This window comes from Lolium rigidum, chromosome 3 (genome assembly GCF_022539505.1).
Source record: "Lolium rigidum isolate FL_2022 chromosome 3, APGP_CSIRO_Lrig_0.1, whole genome shotgun sequence".
Taxonomy (NCBI): Eukaryota; Viridiplantae; Streptophyta; class Magnoliopsida; order Poales; family Poaceae; genus Lolium; species Lolium rigidum.
Window position 1 is genome coordinate 378,012,907 of NC_061510.1, and position 21,477 is coordinate 378,034,383.

The 21,477-nt window shown below is 49.2% G+C and overlaps 4 protein-coding genes across 4 annotated transcripts; 3 read left to right on the forward strand and 1 right to left on the reverse strand.

Annotated features, from left to right (window-relative positions):
• Positions 1 to 889: 889 nt before the first annotated feature.
• On the forward strand, positions 890 to 3,438 carry LOC124704368 (probable protein phosphatase 2C 34). The gene is made up of 4 exons (XM_047236623.1): positions 890 to 1,276; positions 1,363 to 1,733; positions 2,520 to 2,756; positions 2,881 to 3,438. Exons 1-4 carry the CDS (start codon positions 1,015 to 1,017, stop codon positions 3,151 to 3,153), a joined length of 1,143 nt encoding a protein of 380 aa, XP_047092579.1. The 5' UTR covers positions 890 to 1,014; the 3' UTR covers positions 3,154 to 3,438.
• A 921-nt stretch (positions 3,439 to 4,359) lies between these two features.
• Positions 4,360 to 8,094, forward strand: LOC124700615 (protein TRI1). The gene is made up of 2 exons (XM_047232708.1): positions 4,360 to 4,638; positions 7,696 to 8,094. The coding sequence occupies exons 1-2, from the start codon at positions 4,360 to 4,362 to the stop codon at positions 7,819 to 7,821; spliced, it is 405 nt and encodes a 134-aa protein (XP_047088664.1). The 3' UTR covers positions 7,822 to 8,094.
• Positions 8,095 to 13,488: 5,394 nt separating this feature from the next.
• Positions 13,489 to 14,331, forward strand: LOC124700616 (peamaclein-like). The gene is made up of 2 exons (XM_047232709.1): positions 13,489 to 13,674; positions 13,793 to 14,331. Exons 1-2 carry the CDS (start codon positions 13,560 to 13,562, stop codon positions 13,984 to 13,986), a joined length of 309 nt encoding a protein of 102 aa, XP_047088665.1. The 5' UTR covers positions 13,489 to 13,559; the 3' UTR covers positions 13,987 to 14,331.
• An 807-nt stretch (positions 14,332 to 15,138) lies between these two features.
• On the reverse strand, positions 15,139 to 20,980 carry LOC124700617 (aspartate-semialdehyde dehydrogenase). The gene is made up of 8 exons (XM_047232710.1): positions 20,426 to 20,980; positions 17,119 to 17,205; positions 16,999 to 17,043; positions 16,811 to 16,906; positions 16,595 to 16,696; positions 15,822 to 15,908; positions 15,536 to 15,603; positions 15,139 to 15,440 (listed from the first exon to the last, which is right to left on the reverse strand). Exons 1-8 carry the CDS (start codon positions 20,978 to 20,980, stop codon positions 15,356 to 15,358), a joined length of 1,125 nt encoding a protein of 374 aa, XP_047088666.1. The 3' UTR covers positions 15,139 to 15,355.
• Positions 20,981 to 21,477: the final 497 nt, after the last annotated feature.

A 21,477-nucleotide genomic window follows, 5' to 3' on the forward strand; every position in this document is an offset into this window, starting at 1 on the left:
GTGCCGCAACCAAAGCGCGCCGTTGCTACTCTCTGCACTAGCCGAGCACTCACACTGCCGAAAGCACCGATCGACCTCCGGAATAACCGCAACAATATTTTACTACAGCAGAGATTGTCCTAGATTATCGGCAGTGGTTACCTGTTGCGTGTAGGTTTCGTGCACAACCATTTTTTTACACTACCTGAGCTCTCACTCACCGTGCGTTGCGTGTTGCCTTTTCATATGTGCCTGGTCACCTTCCTCTATACTACCACTTGTGCTTCGACCCGGCCCTTAATCTATCTACCTCATCTCGTGTGGAGTATAAGTAAAAGCGTAGTATACCTTTGTATTCAAAAAAAATAAGCGTATACACACGTGGCGGTATTGTCGTCGCCACCGCGTGTCCGCGTCAGGCCTCCGTCGCGTGCGTTCCCCGGTCACCGAGCGGCCACTAAAACGTGGAAACCTTCGACTGTCGTGCACCGCTATTTCTAGTACTCCATCGACTATGATATCGCATTATATTTAGGGTCAGCACGACAGATGAGTACGAAGCTCGAGACGTGTACAGATAGCGGCAACTACCTATCACCGCCGATTATAATTATAGCCAGTAGTGCCTTTTTTTTTTGGTGTTGGTGCCATTGTTTACCGACGAACGGGACCCAGCTGTCCGAAACCAACAAAGGTCTAAAACAAAAAAAAAAAAAACGAGCCAAGTTGCGCGAAAAGATAAAGCAGCGAAACGGAAAGTCAGACCATCCATCCAGTCTATACAGCGACGCATCACAGGATAACCACCGTAGACTCCCTCTCACCGGTTCCCCTCGACGCGACGCGCTTTGCCCCCGCTACTTGCACTACTTAACCCTAACCCCTTCCCCAACCCAACCCCCATTCCATTCCCATTTCCATTTCCGTTTCACCATTTTCCCATCCCTGAGAGCAGCTACCGAGAGAGACGACGACGACGGAGGAGCGGGCAGCGAGCTCGGATCGAGAGACGGTTTCGCGGTCAGGAGGAGGACGATGATGAGGGCCGTGGCGCGGTGCTGCGGGGGCCACTGGCCGCCGGGCGCGGCGGCGGCGGACGGCATGCTCTGGCAGACGGAGCTGCGCCCGCACGCGGCCGGGGAGTTCTCCATGGCCGCCGCGCAGGCCAACCTCGTCATGGAGGACCAGGCGCAGGTGCTCGCCTCCCCCGCCGCCACGCTCGTCGCCGTCTACGACGGCCACGGCGGGCCCGACGCCTCACGGTTCCTCCGCTCCACCCTCTTCCCCCACGTCCAACGTACGCGCCTTCTACCACCCCGTTAATTAATTTCTCCCAATTTCTCGCCGTTGTTTGCCGTACTGATTTCCCGATCCTTTTCGCAGGCTTCGCGAAGGAGCAAGGGGGCATGAGCACGGAGGCGATCCGCCGCGCGTTCGGGGCGGCGGAGGAGGAGTTCCTGCGGGAGGTGCGGCAGGCGTGGCCCAAGCGGCCGCGGGTGGCGGCCGTGGGGTCGTGCTGCCTGCTCGGGGCCATCTCCGGGGACACGCTCTACGTGGCCAACCTCGGCGACTCGCGCGCGGTGCTCGGCCGCCGCGTCGTCGGGGCCGGCGGGGTGGCCGTCGCCGAGCGCCTCTCCACCGACCACAACGTCGCCAACGAGGACGTCCGGCACGAGGTCGCCGCGCAGAACCCGGACGATGAGCAGATCGTCGTGCACACCAGGGGCGCGTGGAGGATCAAGGGGATTATTCAGGTGAGAAGCGCGATGAGGAAAATCACTTAATACAGCATCTGATTAATTTGGTGATTCTCTGTCACAGATCAGTAGCAAAATAGTATGACTGGTCGATGATACAGTCTGCGGATTCAGATCACCTGTCAGTCAGTGTGTTTGCGGTAGAATTTTGGTGGTTGTTTACCAGCACATCCAAACATTATAGTAGTATAGTACAAGTAATTGTACTGATATTTTTTCATAGATTCAGAGTTCCCTAATTTATACTAGCGCACAAGCATTAGATCCCAAATCCTACTAACTAGTGTCCTTGACTTTTAGTGGGTGTCTAGGTAAACAAGTGGACACCAAAATCAACCATTTTTTTTGTCTATTCCTTTGCTACCTTCATTTTAGTTAGATTTGTTATCTAAAAGAATTCAGTGTTATTGAGGACATGCTGGCCATACCGAAGAAATTTTCCTGAAACAATTTAAAACAAATGATAAAATTGCAAAGTCTAAACAATTTCTTTAATTTGTGTTGACTATTTTGTAGCAATCCACTTACAGTTGCACCTTTGCACGGTATTCTCATGCTGGATTCGTGAGAATATAACCTATGCTTGTCTCTTTCAGTGATAAGATATATTATTCATCACTGGAGAGCTAATGAACTTGGCATTGTTTGGTGATTAGCTTATGCTTATCTTTTTTTGACACCAATCGTTAGTTAGCTTATCCTGTTAGGAGAACCTATGCTATGAAGTTTAATTACAAGCAGAGATAAGATAAATAACACGAGCTAATATTCATTGCTTATCAGGTGTCAAGATCCATTGGTGATTTTTACTTGAAGAACCAGGAGTTTAGCATGGACCCCTTGTTCCGGCAAATCGGGCCTGTTGTTGCACTGAAGCGGCCAGCTCTTAGCGCGGAGCCACAGATTCAAGTTCGCAAGCTGAAACCAACGGATCAGTTTCTGATATTTGCCTCAGACGGTCTTTGGGAGCATCTCAGCGACAATGATGCTGTGCAAATTGTCTTCAAGAATCCTAGAACGGTAAGTTCTCACATAACATCAACATCATTTCATCTTTTTGGCTACCATTGGGGTATTTGTTCACCTGTGAATGATCTTTTGGACAATGAAATAACGCTAAGGTTCTCTGAAATGATCCATGCAGGGTATAGCAAACAGATTAGTGCGGGCTGCGTTGAAGGAAGCAACAAAGAGGAGAGAGGTCAGTCTGAACGACCTGAAGACGATAGAGAGGGGAGTGAGGCGCCATTTCCACGACGACATCAGCGTTGTCGTGGTCTATCTTGACCGGCACCGGGGGCGCCGTCAAACCAGGGTTGTGGACTCGAGCATGAACTGCACAAGCTCCCCCGTCGATATCTACTCCAGCTCCGTCCAATCTGTGCAGCCAAGGAAAGATTACAGGGACTCGGGTTAAACGGACCGAATCGTCTGCAAGCTTAGACTATCTCCAGGTGGGTAAGTGGTAGAGTGTTGCAACATCAGCAACATAAACTGGAACCCCAGGTTGTAGTGGCAGCATCAGAAGGAAATACGCGATGTACATAAATAGTGGGGACGCGTGGGATTTTTGGCTGTCGGAGGAGATGAGTTTATTTCTTTTGTTGGCTTATGTAATTGCAGAACTTAGTAGAACTCTGTCTTTTTGTTTATCTCTGCTTAACCAGCAGCTAACCCGTGAATTAGAACGGGCAAATTAATCGCGGTGGTATCTTTCTGAAATAAAATTGACTTCAGAATTAGAACGCATGCCGGATTTTCAAAGAAGTTGCTTTCCTCCAGTGACTCTTTGCTTCTGGGATAGTGGATATCCTGCTTTTCCACAACGAGGAAACCAGGTTCTGAAATCCGGTTATCTTTCTTCTCCTTCTGGATCATTCGTTCCTGTTTTCTCCTATTGACGTCTCACTTGCTTATCAGACATTTCAGGAATCACTTGGCTTCTCGGAGCAGCCTGTCTAATCCTCATGTTTGTTGCACTTTGCATCGCTGTGTCTAGTCGTCGTTTTTGTTGCACTTTGCATCGGTCTGTCTAGTCCTCATGTTTGTTGCACTTTGCATCGGTCTTGTCGTATGATCGATAACTCGCTCTTATCCCTCCTCCGAGAGCTCGATTGGATTAGATTCTCGCTCTTATCCCTCCTGTCGGAGCTCAAGGGAAAAGCAGATTCTATAATTGTGTTTAGTGTCGTCCCGCTTTTATCATGGTGATCCACTCACTATCAACTGACCGGATTCTTTTTTTTTTTTTGAAATAACTGACCGGATTCTTGGTTGAGAAGTCCGAGTGGTTACCGATGGATACCATGACCTAACGTTTACTTTCTGAACAAGAACGTTATCAGTGTGCACTGATCTCACCATCAGATACCAAGTGTTTAGTTTCTGAACAAGAACGTTAACCTGCCTGAACCGCTGAACACGTTTTTGTACCAAGCGGCAGAGGCCTTATACAATTGGCTTACAAGACCTCGCTTTCTCCATACGAATACGTATTATTCCTAATTACCGTGACAGAGTGTGCAGACCCACGCCCTGTCTAAAACCTCGGAGACCAAACCCCCGTTCCCCGTAGCCATTATCCAGAGAAGTCCAGACCGCAGCAACCGAAGTAACCCCAAAAATGGCGGCCGCCTCCATGCTCGCTGTCTTCGCCCCGCCGGTCCTCCTCCGCCCAGCGGCCTCCCTTGCCCCTCCGCGCCGCACCTCCGCCGCCATCGCCGTGCGCGCCGCGGCCAAGGCTCCGGCCGCGGCGGCGGCGCCGAAGAAGAAGAGGGCGACCGGCATCACGATGCCGCGGCCCGTGTCCCCGGCGCTGCAGGCGTTCGTGGGCGCCGCCGAGGTCCCCCGCACCGAGGCCATCAAGCGCCTCTGGGCCTACATCAAGCAGAACAACCTCCAGGTACAACCATGCGAAGCCCCCAAAACCCTAGATGCTTCATTGCGGGTTCTTCGTTCGGCTTAGTTGATTCAGATGTGAAATATGATTATGCGAGGTCGGAAGGAACGTGTAAGATGAAACACTTCGCGTCTTATTAGTATCGAACAGGAACACATCTGAGATCTCAATAGGGGTAACGTTGTACACTTGTAGTTGACTTAAGGTGGCATTTCTCTAGTACTGCTGCCTCGCTGCCCATGTTCCCCAGATCTACGCGGCCAGTATAGAACCAGGACGCCACCTACATGTTTAGTTCCTCTTAATTAGACATTCCATCATGTTGTTGTCCTGCTGGTTGGTTTCTGGTGATACATGTCGAATTTGCTTGCTCTTGTTTGATTCCAATGCAAATCTATGTGTTATTCCTACCTAATGTGGCAATAGCAGTTACAAATTATATGGTCTGTTTGTAACTGTTTGTGGTAAGAACATATGATTTGCGGCTAGCGTTAGTAGTTAGTGTATGGCAGATAGTCCCATGATGCATCATGCTTAAGCGTAGATTAGAGCTAAGTGGAGCTCTACCGCTCATCTTTCGGCCTGAGCGAGAGGAAAAGCGAGGAGGGGTTGTGGAGGCGGGCTCTCCCGCGGTGTCGAGGCAGAAGAAAGAGGGTTAGGAATTCCGTACCCATCCCAATTCCACTCCCGTGTCGAGGCAGAAGCAAGAGGCGACACCACTGGAGCTCCTCCGTGCCGCTGGTCAAGCTCCTCTTTCACACTGCCCTCTAGATCTTCCTCAAGGCTGCCTAGACAGGGTCCCCTTCCTCCAGCAGCTCGTTCCCCTCGTCCCCTTCCCGTCCAGATCGAGGGGATCAAAGTGAGAGAGGTGGGCGTGCGTGAGTGGCGACTACGACCTGGGATCTGGGCGGCTGGGAAGCACGAGGGGATCGATTTATTTGCAGTGCGTGAGGTTATTAGGCCTTTTGGAGGGGGTCATGTGTTTGGCTACGACCTGAGAAGCAAGAGGCATCGTGCTGGGCCTTTTGTTGGACCGGAAATAACACAGAACAACGTGAGGTTATTCAATATTTCCTATTTTAGGCTTACATATGTCTGTTTTGCCATGCACGCTTAAGCGGTGTTTAAGCTTGCTTAAGCAGTAGTTCCTCTAGGCAGAGCCTCACCGCCATGGTTTTTGAGTCGCCGTATAGTCGCTGTATAGTCGCCGTATAGTCGCCGAGTCGGCGCGGCGTGGCTGGGTCGCGCAGGCGACTTGACTCACGGGGCGAGTCGCACGACTTGCTGGCTCGCTGGCGACTAAACAGCGACTATACAGCGGCGGCTGTTAGTCGCCGGTCGCTTCTGCCTAGGGATTTCAGAGAAAGAGAAGTACAGGGAGAGAAAGGAGCAGAGCTACGGAGGAGAGGCTCGAGGTGCCGCTGCTCCTCGCCGACGGCGCAGAGGAAGGGGATGGTTCGAAGGGAGATGCTCGAGCAGGGGCCGCTCGCCGGCGGCGCAGAGGAACGAGAGGGGAGAGGCTCGACCACTCGAGCGAGGCTGGGTGCGGGAGTGCTTCTGGCGGCTGAGGCTGGGTGCGGGAGGATTGCTGATGGGATTAGGTTTTAGTGAGGGGTAGGCTGGGAGAGGGCTAGCTGGGCCGTGTTGGGCCTGGCCGGTATGGCTGACAGGCCAACTTTGTTCACATGCATCAATTGGCTGTCTGCTGTTACAAGTTTGATGTTACAAAGATGGAAAAAACTGCTAGGCAACTTGGGGCGACTATACAAGCCCTAGTCGCTGAGTCAAGTCACCAAATCACGAGTCTCAGCCTCGGCGACTTGACATGACTCGGCGACCCAAAAATCATGCTCACCGCTCGCTTAGCGCTTAGCGCTTTTTTGAACCTTGAGCGTTAGTAGTTAGTGTATGGGAGATAGTCCCATGATGCATCAATGTAGTGAACTGACCAATGAGAAATACATGTTTTTCTCCTGTTGCATTTCTAGACATGTTCACATTCTTTGCTGAACAGAGTTAGTTTCTAGGCATAAAATGTGGTTGGTTTGCTTTCATTGTGTAATGACTGTATGGTGGTATGTTTGCAAAAAATATACTACCTCCGTCCCAAGGAATAAGGCGCACGCGTATTTCAAGACGAACTTTGACCACAAAAATTGAGCAACAAAATCTTGGTTATATTATATGTAATTAGTATCGTTGGATTCGTATTGAAAAGCACTTTCTAATGATGTTAATTTTATACAAACAATCTTTATATATTTGAAGTAATACTTAGTCAAACGAAAAACACGTAAAACGAGGGCGCCTTATTCCTTGAATCGGAGGTAGTATAGTGAATGAATGCTTGGTTGAGTTGATGAGGATGGCTTGTCCTGATCTCATTCAGACACCGTAAGCTGCACATCATACATCTATTTTGGTAAAGTATGAGATTCTCATCAAGGTAATGCACTGGCCAATGATAAGTCTGAAGTGCAGTTTTTCTCATGTTACATTTCTAGACATGTTCTCATTCTTTTGCTGAATGAAGTCAGTTTATGGACACGAATGTGGTTGAATTGCTTTCATTGTGTAATGACTGAATGGTCGTACGTTTGGAAAATTATAGTGAATGAGTGCTTGGTTGAGTTGATGAGGATCGCTTGTCCTGATCTCATTCAGATACCCTAAGCTGAACATCACACATCTATTTGGGTAAAGTTTTAAGGTTTTCATCAAGGTAAACCAACCTATGATAAGTCTGAAGTGCAGGTTTTACTCATGTTACATTTCTAGACATGTTCACATTCTTTGCGGTCTTGCGGAGCAGAGTTAATTTCTAGACTTAATGTGGCTGCATTGCTTGCATTGTGTGACGACTGAATGGTGGTCTGTTTGCTTATAATAGTAAAAGATACCGAGTGCTTGGCTGATTTGATGATATGACTTGCCCTAATCTCATTCAGAGACACACTAAGCTACACTACACACCATACATTTATATGGGTAGAATAAGGATTTAACTAACTGTCTAAATATGCATTCCTAGCAGCACTTCTCATGTTGTCTTGTTTCCAGGACCCTGCGGATAAGAAGGTCATCGTGTGTGACGAGAAGCTGAAAGTCCTATTTGCTGGGCGAGAGCGCGTCGGGTTCCTTGAGGTTGCCAAGCTTCTGAACCCGCACTTTGTCAAGGTCCCATGAAGCCATTTCCATGAAGTTATGCTAGCTAGATGGTTTCTACTTTTCTGGTGGTCTTGAGGATGCGCGTAGGCTTGTTCCACTGGCCCGAGTTGGCTCGACTTGGTAGTGTTCTTTAGCTCTCTGCAGACAGGGTTAGTGTACCTCTGGCAGTAGTAATCTGGAACCTCTTATTAACAGCTCTCAGGTCTCAGCTCGTATGCTTGTAGACAGCTTTGTGTATTAGCAAGCGATATGTTCTGGAGTCTTAAGCGTGGCATGCCCTATGTTGCTTTATTTGTGTGAAGCGCACCACTCCAGCAATCCAGCTCTTTTACCGAGTTAATAAAGGGCTGTGTGCATCGATTGATACAGAGGTTAGAGCGATGCTTCCATATATAAAAAAGAAAAATCCAGATCCAGCAGCAGCTGGTCGAGTGGGCCTTCTAGTTCTACAAGCCGTTGTCGATCAGTCATATTTACTAAGTTAGGCTGAGGTGGTCGACTATAAGTTGGGCTAGTCAAATGGTATCCACACGACGCCAAGCTGAATTTTCTTAAAGGGGCCAACTAATCCGTGATGCAATCTTCGTATCTACTCCATTGATCCTAAAATAAGTAATTTAACTTTTTCTAAATATGGAGGTATCTGCATTTACATATATTCGTATTTATGAAAGGGAGTACTTGATAAAGAACTTGATAAAGAACCACCAGGCAGCCCTTCAAAAAGACTTGGTTATGGTCTTATGGACCGGTTAGAGCATCTCCAGCCGCGTCCCCCAAAGCGTCCCCCAAACCCGCCGGATTGAGCGTTTGGGGACGTGTTTTGTTCATGCCGCCTTTGGGGGACGTCGCTCCCCAGCCGCGTCCCCAAACGTCGCCCCCAAACATTTAAAATACTTCTTTTTGACACAGAACCATTTATCAAATATAGCATATGAATAAAAATGTTTGCGAGGATTGTTTTCAAATTAAATTACAACAAACAATAAAACAAGTAAACAAATATAATAAATAGGGGTAGATGCTACATCAAGGTGCCACGGTATTTCCTTTGATCCTCCACAAATGCTCAACGAGATCAGCTTGAAGTTGCTCATGCACATTGCTGTCACGGATCTCTGTTGTCCATGGCTAAAGCAAAATCAATGGTTAAAATTGCGCCGAGGCAGACGACGCAACAAATAGCGGCCAATCGCGCCTACCTGGCAAGTCGTCGAGCACCTTCTGTGCGCGGAGGTGGGGCGGATTTGACGGCGCGTTCTGGGACGCGCTGGCGACGCGGCGGCCACATCTGTTTGGCGCACCCACATGCCAACTCCGACCTAAGGGGTGGCTTCGGGCGTCAAACACAAGTTGTTAACAACGCCACGTAGACAAGGCAGATGCGCTAGCCTGTCATAATGACAACAGTCGTCATTCAAAAAAAAGATGCCAATTAAAGACTTAGTCAGTTCCTTAGGCATTGGCCACGACACGTGTAAATAGATGCGGCGATGCACGCCGTTGCCCCAGAGACGCCACCACATCCTCCACCGCTCATAGCCTCCATCACCGAGAGCGTAGCAAGATCAATGTTGCAGACTGACTTCAGCCCACGGAAGCTCACCGTCAAAAATGCGTGGAGCTTGTACCGCAACGGGTACCCCAGTCTCCCGGCACGAGGCTTTCGATCTAGGGGCCGGTAGCTCGGTTCGTATGTGAGGCGCAACTGGAGAGGCTAAGGGCATCTCCAGTGGGCCAACCCAAACGGTGATCCATTCGATCTGTTTTTGTTCGTTTGGGTCGGCTCACGAGCAGGTTGGTAGTGGCTGTCCAGCCTACCAGGACAATGCGCGCATCGGCACGACCCATTCGGTCCCTTGGCAATTTTCCAGACCTGTACAGTTAGCCATTTCATTTCAATTTGCGACACAAAAACATAGCAATTGACAAGCAAATAATGTGGCAAACATATGCCATTGCCCTTCAGGCAGCACCACTATTGGCAGGTTTCTCCCAAATGTGCAAAATGAGGCAATATCTTACAATTTGTCTAAAAAGTGGCAAGTTTCACCCGAAAAGTGGATACTTTCACCCAAATGAAATTCATATATGCCAATGCCCTTCAAGCATCGCGAGCAAGGATCATCTTTTGCCTGTTCTTAATCCAAGCCCTTTGCACGAGATAGGAGATCGTGGCCAAGTCCGTGAGCATGATCCGGTTCTCCTCGGACATGATCTTGGCTTTGGCGGCCTTCAATACCTTGGACTTGGCATCGACATCAATGAGCTTTGCCTTGGCTTCGGCCTCCACGAGACTAGACTTCGCACGGGCCTCTTCCACCTCAAGAGATCTTAATTGAAAACCAACAAAGCTCTTAGCAGTTGCCTCTTTCTCTTTGCGTCGTCTCTCTTCCATCTCGGTGATGGCCTCTTTCTTCTTCACAATCAACTCTCTCAAGGTCTCTTGGCACCAATGAGGAAGCTTCACGGTGCATGTCGATCTTGGTTGCCTTGTGGCCAATTGGCCATTTGGAACGGCCAGCACTGTCTGCCTCTTAGGTTGTATCGGCGCCTAGGCTTTGCCCATCATATTCGAGGTCGATGGTACCATCAATTGACGAATTGCCATTTCCCTTCTTTATTGCGTTCTCGAGTTTCCTCCAAAGGGCGTAGCTTGTTTCCCAGTTCTTGGTATCCTTGAGCAACACCAACAATGGCCTATCTCGTGCGACGTTCAGCGCCTCCTGCTTCATCATCATGATGGCTTGCTGGGCGGCTTTCTTCGGCAACAACCGTCGTTGGCCTCCGCATGCCGGGCGATGATGCGGTCGTTCGCCTTGAGCCGCTCTTCTTCCAGTTTGGCGGTGGCCTCGCGAGCTCTAGCGGCTCCTCTCCAGCCCGCGCACTTGTCTAACTCGGCCCGGCACTCCTCTGATATCAAATCCTTGGCGAGCTTCTTTGGCTTCGTCTGCTTCTTGCGGGCGGTACCGTGATAAGCTTGGCGGCGGAATCCATCATTTCCGTTGGCTTTCCCACCGGGTGAATATTTATGGTAGGGTTTCTGGAGGGAAATGTGCGCCACTGACGGAAGAGACTATGGTCTTCTTGGGAGGACGTGCGCATTGTTCAGCCCGATGCATTGGCAGCCTAAATTTGAAGAATGGATAGGTTGGTCTGCGTGAATCGATCCGTTTGGATCGCCCCAACGTGTACAACCTGTCCACCAGTCCACGCAGACCTTCCCGACGATCCAGAACAGAATGGATTGGTCCCGCTGGAGATGTGCGAAGCTCAACGAGTTGACAATCACAGGCATGTTCTAATTCTGGCACACGGTTCGAGCCAATTCATCATCATCCACTCCTTGTACTGTACACCACACTGCATAAATCCCTGCGGCATTTGGAGGTCAGCTTAGGTACAGTGTCTCCAGCATGCAGCATGCGTGCGTGGGCAACCTGCACCTTGGTACGTGTACACTACGCGTGGCTACGAGTACTGGACTGCCAGGGGCCGGGCACCTCGCGTCCGCCAGCGCGCACGGGGATCCCACACACCGCCATCACGTCGTCTTCATCATCGGTCGCCAAAGGCTACGCTCCCGTGTCTCGTCTCACTCTCCTCTCCACCCCACCCGGCCCGGCCTGACGCGTTCACGGATCATCGATCCGGTCGCGTGCTGCGGTCGAGGCGGACAATATACCAGCAGCCATACGAAGCAAACCTCTCGCTGCAGTACGTGTTGTTATTAGGAGGACGATCGTGTCACTTGCCTTGCAAGCATGGTTCGCACAGGCATGCCCGACCCTCCCGGTAATTTCCTTTGATGTTAGAGCATCTCCACTCGTCCCCCGAACAGGCCCCCGGCGAGCGTTTTTTCCATCCGGACGGCGTAATTCGGCCCAGTCGCGCCCCCGGTTCCTCGTTTTCGTCCGGATTTGGGCCTAAATCCATCCGGCGATCCCACGCCATCCCCGGCCCCCGGGAGCGCTCGGGGACTCGGACGAGTGAAAAGCGGGCGTGGCCCCAACTTGTCGGCGACAATGGCCTCCGATCTACGGCAAAACCCTCGTCTTCCCGATCTACGGCAAAACCCTCGTCTTCCCGATCTACGGCAATACCCTCGTCGAACGAAAGTTTTGAACTCTCAAGTGGTGCAACATAGATAGATTATATATATATTTCGAATATAATTCGAATAAACATAGAAATTACATATAAAAACTTTAAAACTAAACTACTTCTTCTTCTTCTTAGAAGGCCCCGCCTCATCGTCGTCGCGGCGACGCTTCCGGCTCGTCACCTCCTCGTCGGAGGAAGTTGAGTCCTCCTCGTCGTCCTCCTCATCAGCCTCTTCGTCCTCCTCCTCCTCGCTCCTCCTCCCTGCTCCCTGCTCCTCCTCCTCTTCCTCGGCCTCTTCCTCGGCCTCGCTCCTCGGCCTCGCTCCACGGCCTCTTCGTCCTCCTCCTCGTCGTCCCACTCGTCCTCGCCGGCCGGCGGGGGGAATCGTCGCTGCTGGACGATGCAGCTGGATCCCACCAATGGCGCCATCCAGGCGGCTTCCCCTCGCTGTCGGTGTCCGATGGCCAAGAGATATCGCTCATGGTTGACGGAGGATGGTGACGAGAGAACAGATGAATGGCTCAGCCCGTCGAAAACCGTTTATGTAGGTCTCTCGACGAAAGAGAGCGCCGGTTGCTCTTCCGCGGAGTTCGTGCTCCATTACGGCGGTTCTCGCATCGAGGCCACTTCGACCGTTCCCGACGAGTCGTTTCGGCTCTCCGGTCCACTTCGCGACGGTTCAATGCGGCGAGGGAACTCCGACGATTGCCCTTCCCGGTGACTGCGCCGTCGCTATGCACGCGGTGGGTGCGCGTCCATGGGCTCGCGGCTGGAAAAATGGGCCTCCCCAGGCCAAAAACTACATCCATCCGGCGCTAAATTTCGCCGGATTTGGGCGTGGGGAGCCCAAACGAGTGGGGATGCTCTTACTCTCACGGCTGCATCCAGTGCAACCATGACTATCCGCGCGGCCTGCTCGATCGCGTGTTCGCGATTGTCCCATGGTTTCTGGTTCACCGCGCGCGGCCTGTCGGCGTGCACACACCGGCATCGGCAGCAAGCAGTCAGCAGCGCGGCGTGCTCCGGCGTAACCTGTCGGCCATGCGTGCCGCGTGATGATAACTACCTAAGCCGTGGGATTGCGCATGTAAAATTTAGGGGCGTGTGCTGCGTTCCTCTCATCGGCGTCCCGGCCGGCCATCAGTTACGCTGGTCCAGTCCAGGATACAGTTGTCGATTCCTGTGTTTGTTAGCGGTGAGCGAAGCAATTTCAGAGGAACAGTTTCGCTGCCGGAGCGCGACGTCCTCCATCTCCGGCTCTCCCTCTCGTAGAAAGGTCTGCGTTTTGGATGACAGCTCGCTGCCCATCAACAAAAACATCACCACCGTGCCCTGGTTCTCTCGATTCCCTGTGTGCTAATTTTGCCGGTTTACCAGCACAGACAGCAAGGAACAAAACTGCCCGTTTTGTCTTAGAAAGAAAAACAAGAATGAAGATAAGCACTACCACTTGGCTTGGCGACGCCCAAAAGCAAAGAACACCTAGCTGACTCTCCCAACTACCCTTCTCCAGTGTGCGGCCAGCTCACTGAATTCTGAGTATATATAGCCCCAACACTCACACTGGTACCAACCCACTCATGCTTTCTCCGCCGGTCCTCTAGTCTCAACCTCACACAAAGAAGCACCGTCCAAGACAGCCAGAGCCAAGCATGCATCTCAAGCCCAACACAATGAAGCTTCAAGCTACCACCACCACCACTGTGGCTCTCCTCATCCTCCTCCTCTTAGCCTCCTCATCCTTCCATCTCTCCATGGCCGGCTCAGGTTAGTTCTGTTAAGACACAACCACTTCCCTTTCTTCACATACTGTTCACTCACATCTCTTGCTTGCTCTTTGTTTTTGCTGCATGCCATGCTATGTTTAACCTCGATCTCTGTCCAGCGTTCTGCGACGGCAAGTGCCAGGTGCGGTGCTCCAAGGCGAGCCGCCACGACGACTGCCTCAAGTACTGCGGGATATGCTGCGCCGCCTGCAACTGCGTGCCGTCGGGGACCTCCGGCAACAAGGACGAGTGCCCCTGCTACCGCGACAAGACCACCGGAAAAGGCGCCCGCAAGAGGCCCAAGTGCCCTTGATCGGTGGTGATCTGCCATCCATGGCCGGCGCATGCTCATGGCACATCCGTATCTATCTACCATCCATGGCGCGCGCATATATACCACCTGAACTGCATGCATGCGTATCATGGAGTACTACTGTGTCGCAGAGTCGACACGGATCACTATATATATGCACCTAAATCATGATCCACCGCGGTGTCTGAACTTTTTCTCCTGCTATGCTTATGAAGTTTCTGGTGACTCCCCATGCACATGATCCTGTGTGTTGATTTGTATGATGAGTTGTAACCTGTTAATGATGGTGTGTGCTGCAATAAACTTTGGTTCCTGGCCCTAATAATATCCAACAATGTTCTTGTTCTTTTGTGTTATAAATTTTGTTTTGGGTAAAGTAAGAAGGCATCCATGTAGCAGATATGCACGCATGTATCTTGTATGAGTATAGTCCTGCCGGGGGAGCATGACGAGATGGGACTGAATGTGACGCGTCAGGGATTCATTGCAGTCTAGTCTTTCGCTGAGTCATTCATTGTCGACTCTTCAAGTCTGCTGAGTTTGTTGCCTTATTGATTGCAAGTTTCCATGGCTGTAACTGGAACCAAGCTCGAGTGGGAAGACGTGGGATCCAGTGTCGGTTGTGTGATTGTCCTCATGCCAGTACAAGGGCCAGTTCACGCAAATTTTACTGCCTTGATGCTGTCACGGCTCAATCTGAATGATTAAAAACTCAACAGAGATGGCAATACAATCGATGCACGCTTGTATGATCAATAATCTGCCAAAGGTGAAGGTTTTCTTTTACCACGCGAGCCTTGCCACTGATGCACCAAACAGGATACAAGTACAACATGCACTGAATTGCTTGTCTGAGCTATTTTAGGAGAGAAGATAAGAACAAAATAAAAACCTCCCACCTTACCAACGAAGGCCCAGTGAACTTTATATTACTCCAACTAAACCAATCCAATTCAATTACATTTTTTGTTGCAGTAATTTGCCTTTAGTACACCTCATGCCTCCAGCCTTGTGACATCGCTTGCTTTCTGGAGAAGGTTAAGCTAGGCCATGGTTATACAACAAGAAACATCGCAAACTCTAGAACTTGTTGGCCTCCTTGGCCCCCCTTTAGTCCACAGAAACATCTAAGCATTTGACACAAGACACAAATTAAGTCAAATTTTCAACTAGTGATGAACCTCCATTTCTTAACTCCTGAATGCACTTACATGTACAACAGATAACAAAAACCTGTCTTCCAGTACTTTAGCTGGGATGATAGATTACAAAAAGGTGACCGGCCAAAACTGAGCTCAAACTAACCAGAGTACATCAATCCATCAATGTCTAGAGCAATGATGAATAAGAGACGAAATACAGATGGCAATCACTTCAGTAGCATTTCAGCAATCTGCACAGCATTCAGCGCGGCACCTTTACGTATCTGATCTCCACACACAAATATTTCCAACCTGCCATTGAGGAGCTGATTAGGTTCCAGTGTAAAAGTCGTATAAACAATCATAAGAAACAAAATTATAACTGTAACTGCAAAACATGATTATACCCTCTGTTATCATCTTGAGACAAGTCCTGACGGATTCTACCCACTGATACATCATCTTTATCAGATACCTGAAAAGGAGAGTATCAGGATAAATAAAAAAACATCTGCTCTACTTTTTTCCAGCAAATAATAGACCAGTGCAACTCCAGTGTACATATTTTAAGATCGAACTATCTTTTTTTTAGAATAAGATGAATAATATTATGGATGAAAAATGTGCATGAATGAAAACAAAGAAATGGTGAGTCAAAAGATATCCATCTTAGAGAATCAACTGTCCAATTACCTCCAGAGGTGTAGGGAAGCGATTGGAAGCTCGGTCATCTTTAATCGTAACACCAGGGGCTGCCCTCAAGATTTGTCTGGCTGTGTCCTACAAACACAAATGCAAACAATTTTAGAATTTGAACAAGTATATAGAGGTATCATCTAATAAGGTGTCTCCTGATGTATAATATTCTATTAGATGGAGCAATATAAACCGGCTAACCATAAAAAGCCACTCCCTCCGTTCCAATGAAGAAGGCTTATATTGTTTTGAAAAGTCAAGCCAAGTAAAGTTTGACCAAACATTTATAGAAAACTATACCAACAAATATGATATTCTACTGATATCAGATGAAAATAAATTTCACGATGTATCTAATGACTTCTTTTCAGATTTTGTATTTTACATGTTAATGATTTTTTTGTAAAAAATTGGTAAAACTTTACATGGTTTGACTTCTCAAAAATAATATAAGCCTTATTCATTGGAACGGAGGTAGTATCAGTTGCAATGAGTAAGGAAAGAAAAATAATACAGAGTGTTATAAGTTCTGGAGTGCAATGTGGAATAAATTAATTGGCCTAGCCAACAATGTCAAAAAACAAGTCTCACCAGAAACAGTAAACAACTCTACTTTACTGAAACAATGACAGCCAGAACAATGCTAGCCAATAAACATATTTCTACCTGACGGCTCGGGGTCTATGATTGTAACCATTCAATTCGGAAAAGAAGTCTATATACGAACCGATACATAAGTAACATAACACAAAACTATATCATGTGCTAACCTCATCAAGTGGATTTTCAAACTGCAGATTTATGCTTTCAGCATGAGCACGCATCGTTGGAACCCGTATGCAGGTGGCGGTTACTCTTACATCCTCGTCATTCTGGAAATAGAGCACAGAGTTAGGATCAGATTTCTGTTTGCTCAACAGGTAAATTAAGAGAAAGTTTGACAGTAGTGCAAAGAACTTATGGGCATTGATCAGGCTTTCACTTACCCAGATTTTTCTGGTCTCTTTCACCATTTTCATCTCTTCTTCATTATAGCCATTTTCAAGAATAGGTGCATTATGTGAAAAAATATTGAAAGCATACTGCAAAAGGAAAAATATATATTCAGCATTTCTGGTGATAACAAAAAAAAAATCAAATCAGCATGTGCACAGGAGGGCATTAGAGTTGCAACCTGTTGACTAAAAATGTTGCACGTTGGAGCCTTTCCTTCCAAGACCTAAATAAAGTGTACAATGTCAGTAACATAACTGAATTAGCACGAAGAGCAACATATTAGGGGAGAAAAGTTCACCTCTCGAGTCTGAAGTTCGAGTTCTTTCATGGCTGCAGCACCAGCACCACTTGCTGCTTGGTATGTGCTTACAACCATCCTTGACACCTGCCGCATTGACGATCATAAGATTGTCATCAATGTATTTGGTCAGTCCACAACCAAACTTTTACATGATACATATCCTTCTTACTACACCTCAACAATAGTGAACATATTACAAAATACTCTAACTCACACAATACAAATGCTGTGAAGATCTGAAGCAGATCAGGGCACATAAATATGAGTAACTAACCAAGCCTAATTTATGGGTACTCCTAACAAGCATCGCATAATTCATCAAATAATATTAAGTATCTTTAAAAAATTGCATGGGTTAATGGGTTATAGCTCATAGCATGATTTTTGAGTCGCCGAGTCAAGTCAAGTCGCCGAGGCTGCGGCTTGTGACTTGCCGACTTGAGTCAACGACTCAGCTCGTATAGTCGCCCCAAGTCGCCCTGCTACAGTGGACGCCAAGTTGGCCTGTTACCTTTTTTTCGAGGGGTTAGTTGGCCTGTTACCTATTGCGGCCAGGCCCAGGCCGGCCCAGCAACCACTCCCAGCATCACCCCCCCTGGATAAAACCTAGGAAAAATCCTCACCTCCTCAGCCGTGCGCCGCCGCGAGCCTCTCAGCAACCACTCCCAGCAACCGCCGGCCTCCACGAGCCTCCGCTAGGACAAATCCTCACCTCCTCCCTCGAACACAGCCGTACGCAGCCGCGACCCTCTCCCAGCAACCACTCCCAGCAACCATCGGCCAGGCCTAGCAACCACTCCCAGCCTCCGCGAGGAGCGGCGGCAGCTCGAGCCTCTCCTCTCTGCTCTGCCCTTTCTCTCCCTTTACATCTCTCTCTCTCTCTCTCTCTCTCTCTCTCTCTCTCTCTCTCTCTCTCTTAAATCCTGAGGCACCAAGTCGCTGAAATCTTGAGGCATCAAATCGCTGTATAGTCGCAGGAAATCGCCGTCGAGCCAGTGACGTGGCACGACTTGCTCCGTGAGTCAAGTCGCTAGTGCGGCTCATCCACGCCAGAACGACTCGGCGATTAGTCGGCGACTAATCAGCGATTAGTCGGCGACTCAAAAATCATGGCTCATAGACATCTCCATTTAGAGAACTATTTCAATTTTCATGTGCCACTGAAGAAGCATGACTAATGGATATCTTTGTTGGGTCAAACTGCTCTCTATTAACTATGAGCTGAAAAGGTAGTTATTCAAGGAACTTGATACGTTCCTCTCCTTTTCCAATTAGAAGAACTTGAGTCATATGGAAAATTCTTAAATTCGAGCCTTCCAGGCAACGATCTTCCTTAAGATAACCTTTCTTTAAATTAACAGGATAAGCCCCCTGCTCCATTTTCCCCATAAGATAACTGTTCTCGGATTATTGGTACATCAGTCGTTGCAACTGCCAAGTTGAGATTAATCTTTCGAATATTAGGAGATTTTGGCTTTCCTTCGGTCCCAGCATCCCAGGTTCCCATATTTCATAATAATTTAGTATCAGTTTAAGGTTTGGATAGCAGAAATCATGGAACTTCTTCTGTTTAACCAAAGCCGTTCTGCTTCCTAAAGGAGATATATCTATTATTGTCCTAAAGTGTTTACCATTCCAAGAGGAGTAGTGAAACGTACAGATTTATATGGGACTATGCTGCTATGACAGGCGGACCAAGGGGTAGGAAATACCCACTTGGTCAGGTGGCATGTGATCTGTCAACTTAAGGACCAACGGTAGCTGGGTGAGACTATCTCAGATTAACTGATTAATCATGCTAGTTTGCTTTGTAAATGGATTCTGGAATAAAGCAGCACAATGTTGTGGAGAAACAACTCCACCGTGTTGCTACAACATGGACATCACAAATGTTGAAGGAACCACTTCAACGTGCTGCGCTAGATATCGCTCTAGGGGTGTAAGCTAGATATCGCTCTAGGGGCGGAAGCTGTCAAGAGTTTAGTTCAAAACTCTGAACACAAGATCTAATCCAAGTTCTAAAACAAGAACACAAAGTTCTCTTTATTGATAGGTAGATGGTACATGGTCTGGTTACATAGGCAGAGGCTGGACCTCTATTTATAGGCTGCATGAGCCTTCACTACTTAGCTCCACTCACACTACTTAAAGCTAGGAAAAGAAATACAAACAGCCTAGTTGCAACTCGTAGCTAGAATACTCTAAAAACCACTACAACACATATGATTAGAGGGCCAGATTATGTAGAATAGTGTAGAGGTGTGTAGAAGTCAGAACTGAATTTGACCTCTGATTTTATTTTCTCACTATTCTCTACTGCCCCTCATCATGGAAACAAGAAAGTAAGGATGGTATGTGGCACTATTAATGTCAAAGTATTTATCCAGAATTGCCACGAAGCGAAGTAAGGCTAAACAAGGGCAGTGTGAGTTTTGGCCAGGTTTAATGTGTGTGCATGATATTTCTACAGACACTGTAGGAAGGTGACAGTGGATGGTACTAGAACCTGTTTTGGGGGAGCATATTCGGCTTGGAGATATTCTGTATATAATGCCCTAGGTTATGTAATCTTAATTTCTCCAAGTTCATCACTGTGTTTATAATGTTTGCACAAGGTTGGGGATGCTTGATATTTAGAAGGACTTTAGTGGCGAAAGTTGCAACATCTGTGCAGGGATGTTACCGTATCTGAGGAGAATGACATGTGCTTAGTTTTCAGCAAATCAGGCCAATTCTCAGTCAGATCCCTGTAAACTTGATTGAAACATTCACAGGTAGCCTTCCCCTATAAATCTTTGTGGAACGTTGGATAAGCACTTAAGATTGATTAAGGTTTTTTTTGGTGACTTTCTATCAGGAAGCACAAAGGACGCCTAGCCACCTAGGCAAAAGAGGCTAAGAAGTGGTAACTATTTTGAACTTTGTGGATCTGAAGAGCCAACCGAGCAGTCGTTGTCTGAATATCAGTAGCTAGATATGCATGGAGTGTGGTCAGTTGCGGTGGGGAGTCAGCAGGTTGTCGCTGGTGGGTTTAAAGCGTTCGACGCGAAACATGGCTGGTGTCCAACTGCCGAATGGCTGGAAATGGTACCGGCCGTGTAAGGCACAATGTTGTGATCAGTGTAATAGGCTTATCCGTCGCATAAACGTGTCCTGGCGTGCCGGTTTCTCGCTCGGTGCTATGGATGTTGGCAGTTTGACAGTTTTTTCCCCTGTTAAATCTCTATGACTCTGGTTTCATCACAAATGATGATTGGGAGGCATTCCTCTTGTATGTCAGAAGAAAAAGGCTATGCAACGGTACCTTGGCGTGGCGATGCAGCGGCGTGACAGCCACGAGGCAGATGATGGTCGAACAGTTAGGATTCGCCACAATCGCCCCCTTCCCGAGCCGGACGTCCGCCATGGCCTCAGGGTTGACCTCGGGTATCACGAGCGGCACGTCGGGGTCCATCCGGTACGCGGAGCTGTTGTCGACGACGACGGCCCCGCTGGCGACAGCCTCAGGCGCGTAGGCGCGGCTGACGCTCCCGCCGGCGCTGAAGAGCGCGATGTCGACCCCGTCGAAGGCCCCGGGCGCCGCGAGGTCCTGCACGGTGTAGTCGCGGCCCTCGAAGGCGACGCGCTTACCCGCGGAGCGCTCGCTGGCGAGCAGGCGCAGGCCGCGGTAGGGGAAGTCGCGGGCGGCGATGACGCGCAGGAACTCCTCCCCGACCGCGCCCGTGGCGCCCACGATGGCGATGGACGGCCCGTCCTCGCGCAGCGCCATGCGGACGGTGGAGGGGCGGTGGACGGCGCGGGCGCGGAGCGGGGATGCGGCGAGGAGGTGGGGCCGGTGGACGGCGGCGGCGGCCTGCATTTTGGCGGCGGTGAGGGCGACGGGGGGTTGGCTGGCGGTTCTAGGGTTTTAGGGAGAGTTTGGGGATTAGGTGGGGGTGGTGGAATGGGGGATTGGGTGGGGGGTTTGTGGGCGCGGCTGATGGATCTGATGGTGCGGGCTGGCGGCGCCGCCCTCGGAGTCTGTCTGGGAGAGCAGAACCCCCGAATGCCAAATTGGTGTTTGCTGCTGCCTAATTCGTACCCGTAGATTTAAAACAGTTGGCCGTAAGCGTCGCCCGATCCAAGCAAATGCAGTGTCTTTACTATTAAATGGGAGTTGGTCGTTTGACACTCAACGCACTTTGGTGGTCGTCATTGAAAGCATCGTGTCCCTCCATTTCCTCTCAGCTAAAATTCACCGTCCGATCCCCCGTCCGCTCGTGGAAGCCTCCATCTGGAATTTTGTCTTCTCACCCTCGACTCTCTTCTCTTCAACTCGATCCAATCGCGCCGCCGTCGTCTCTGCCCCCTCTCACG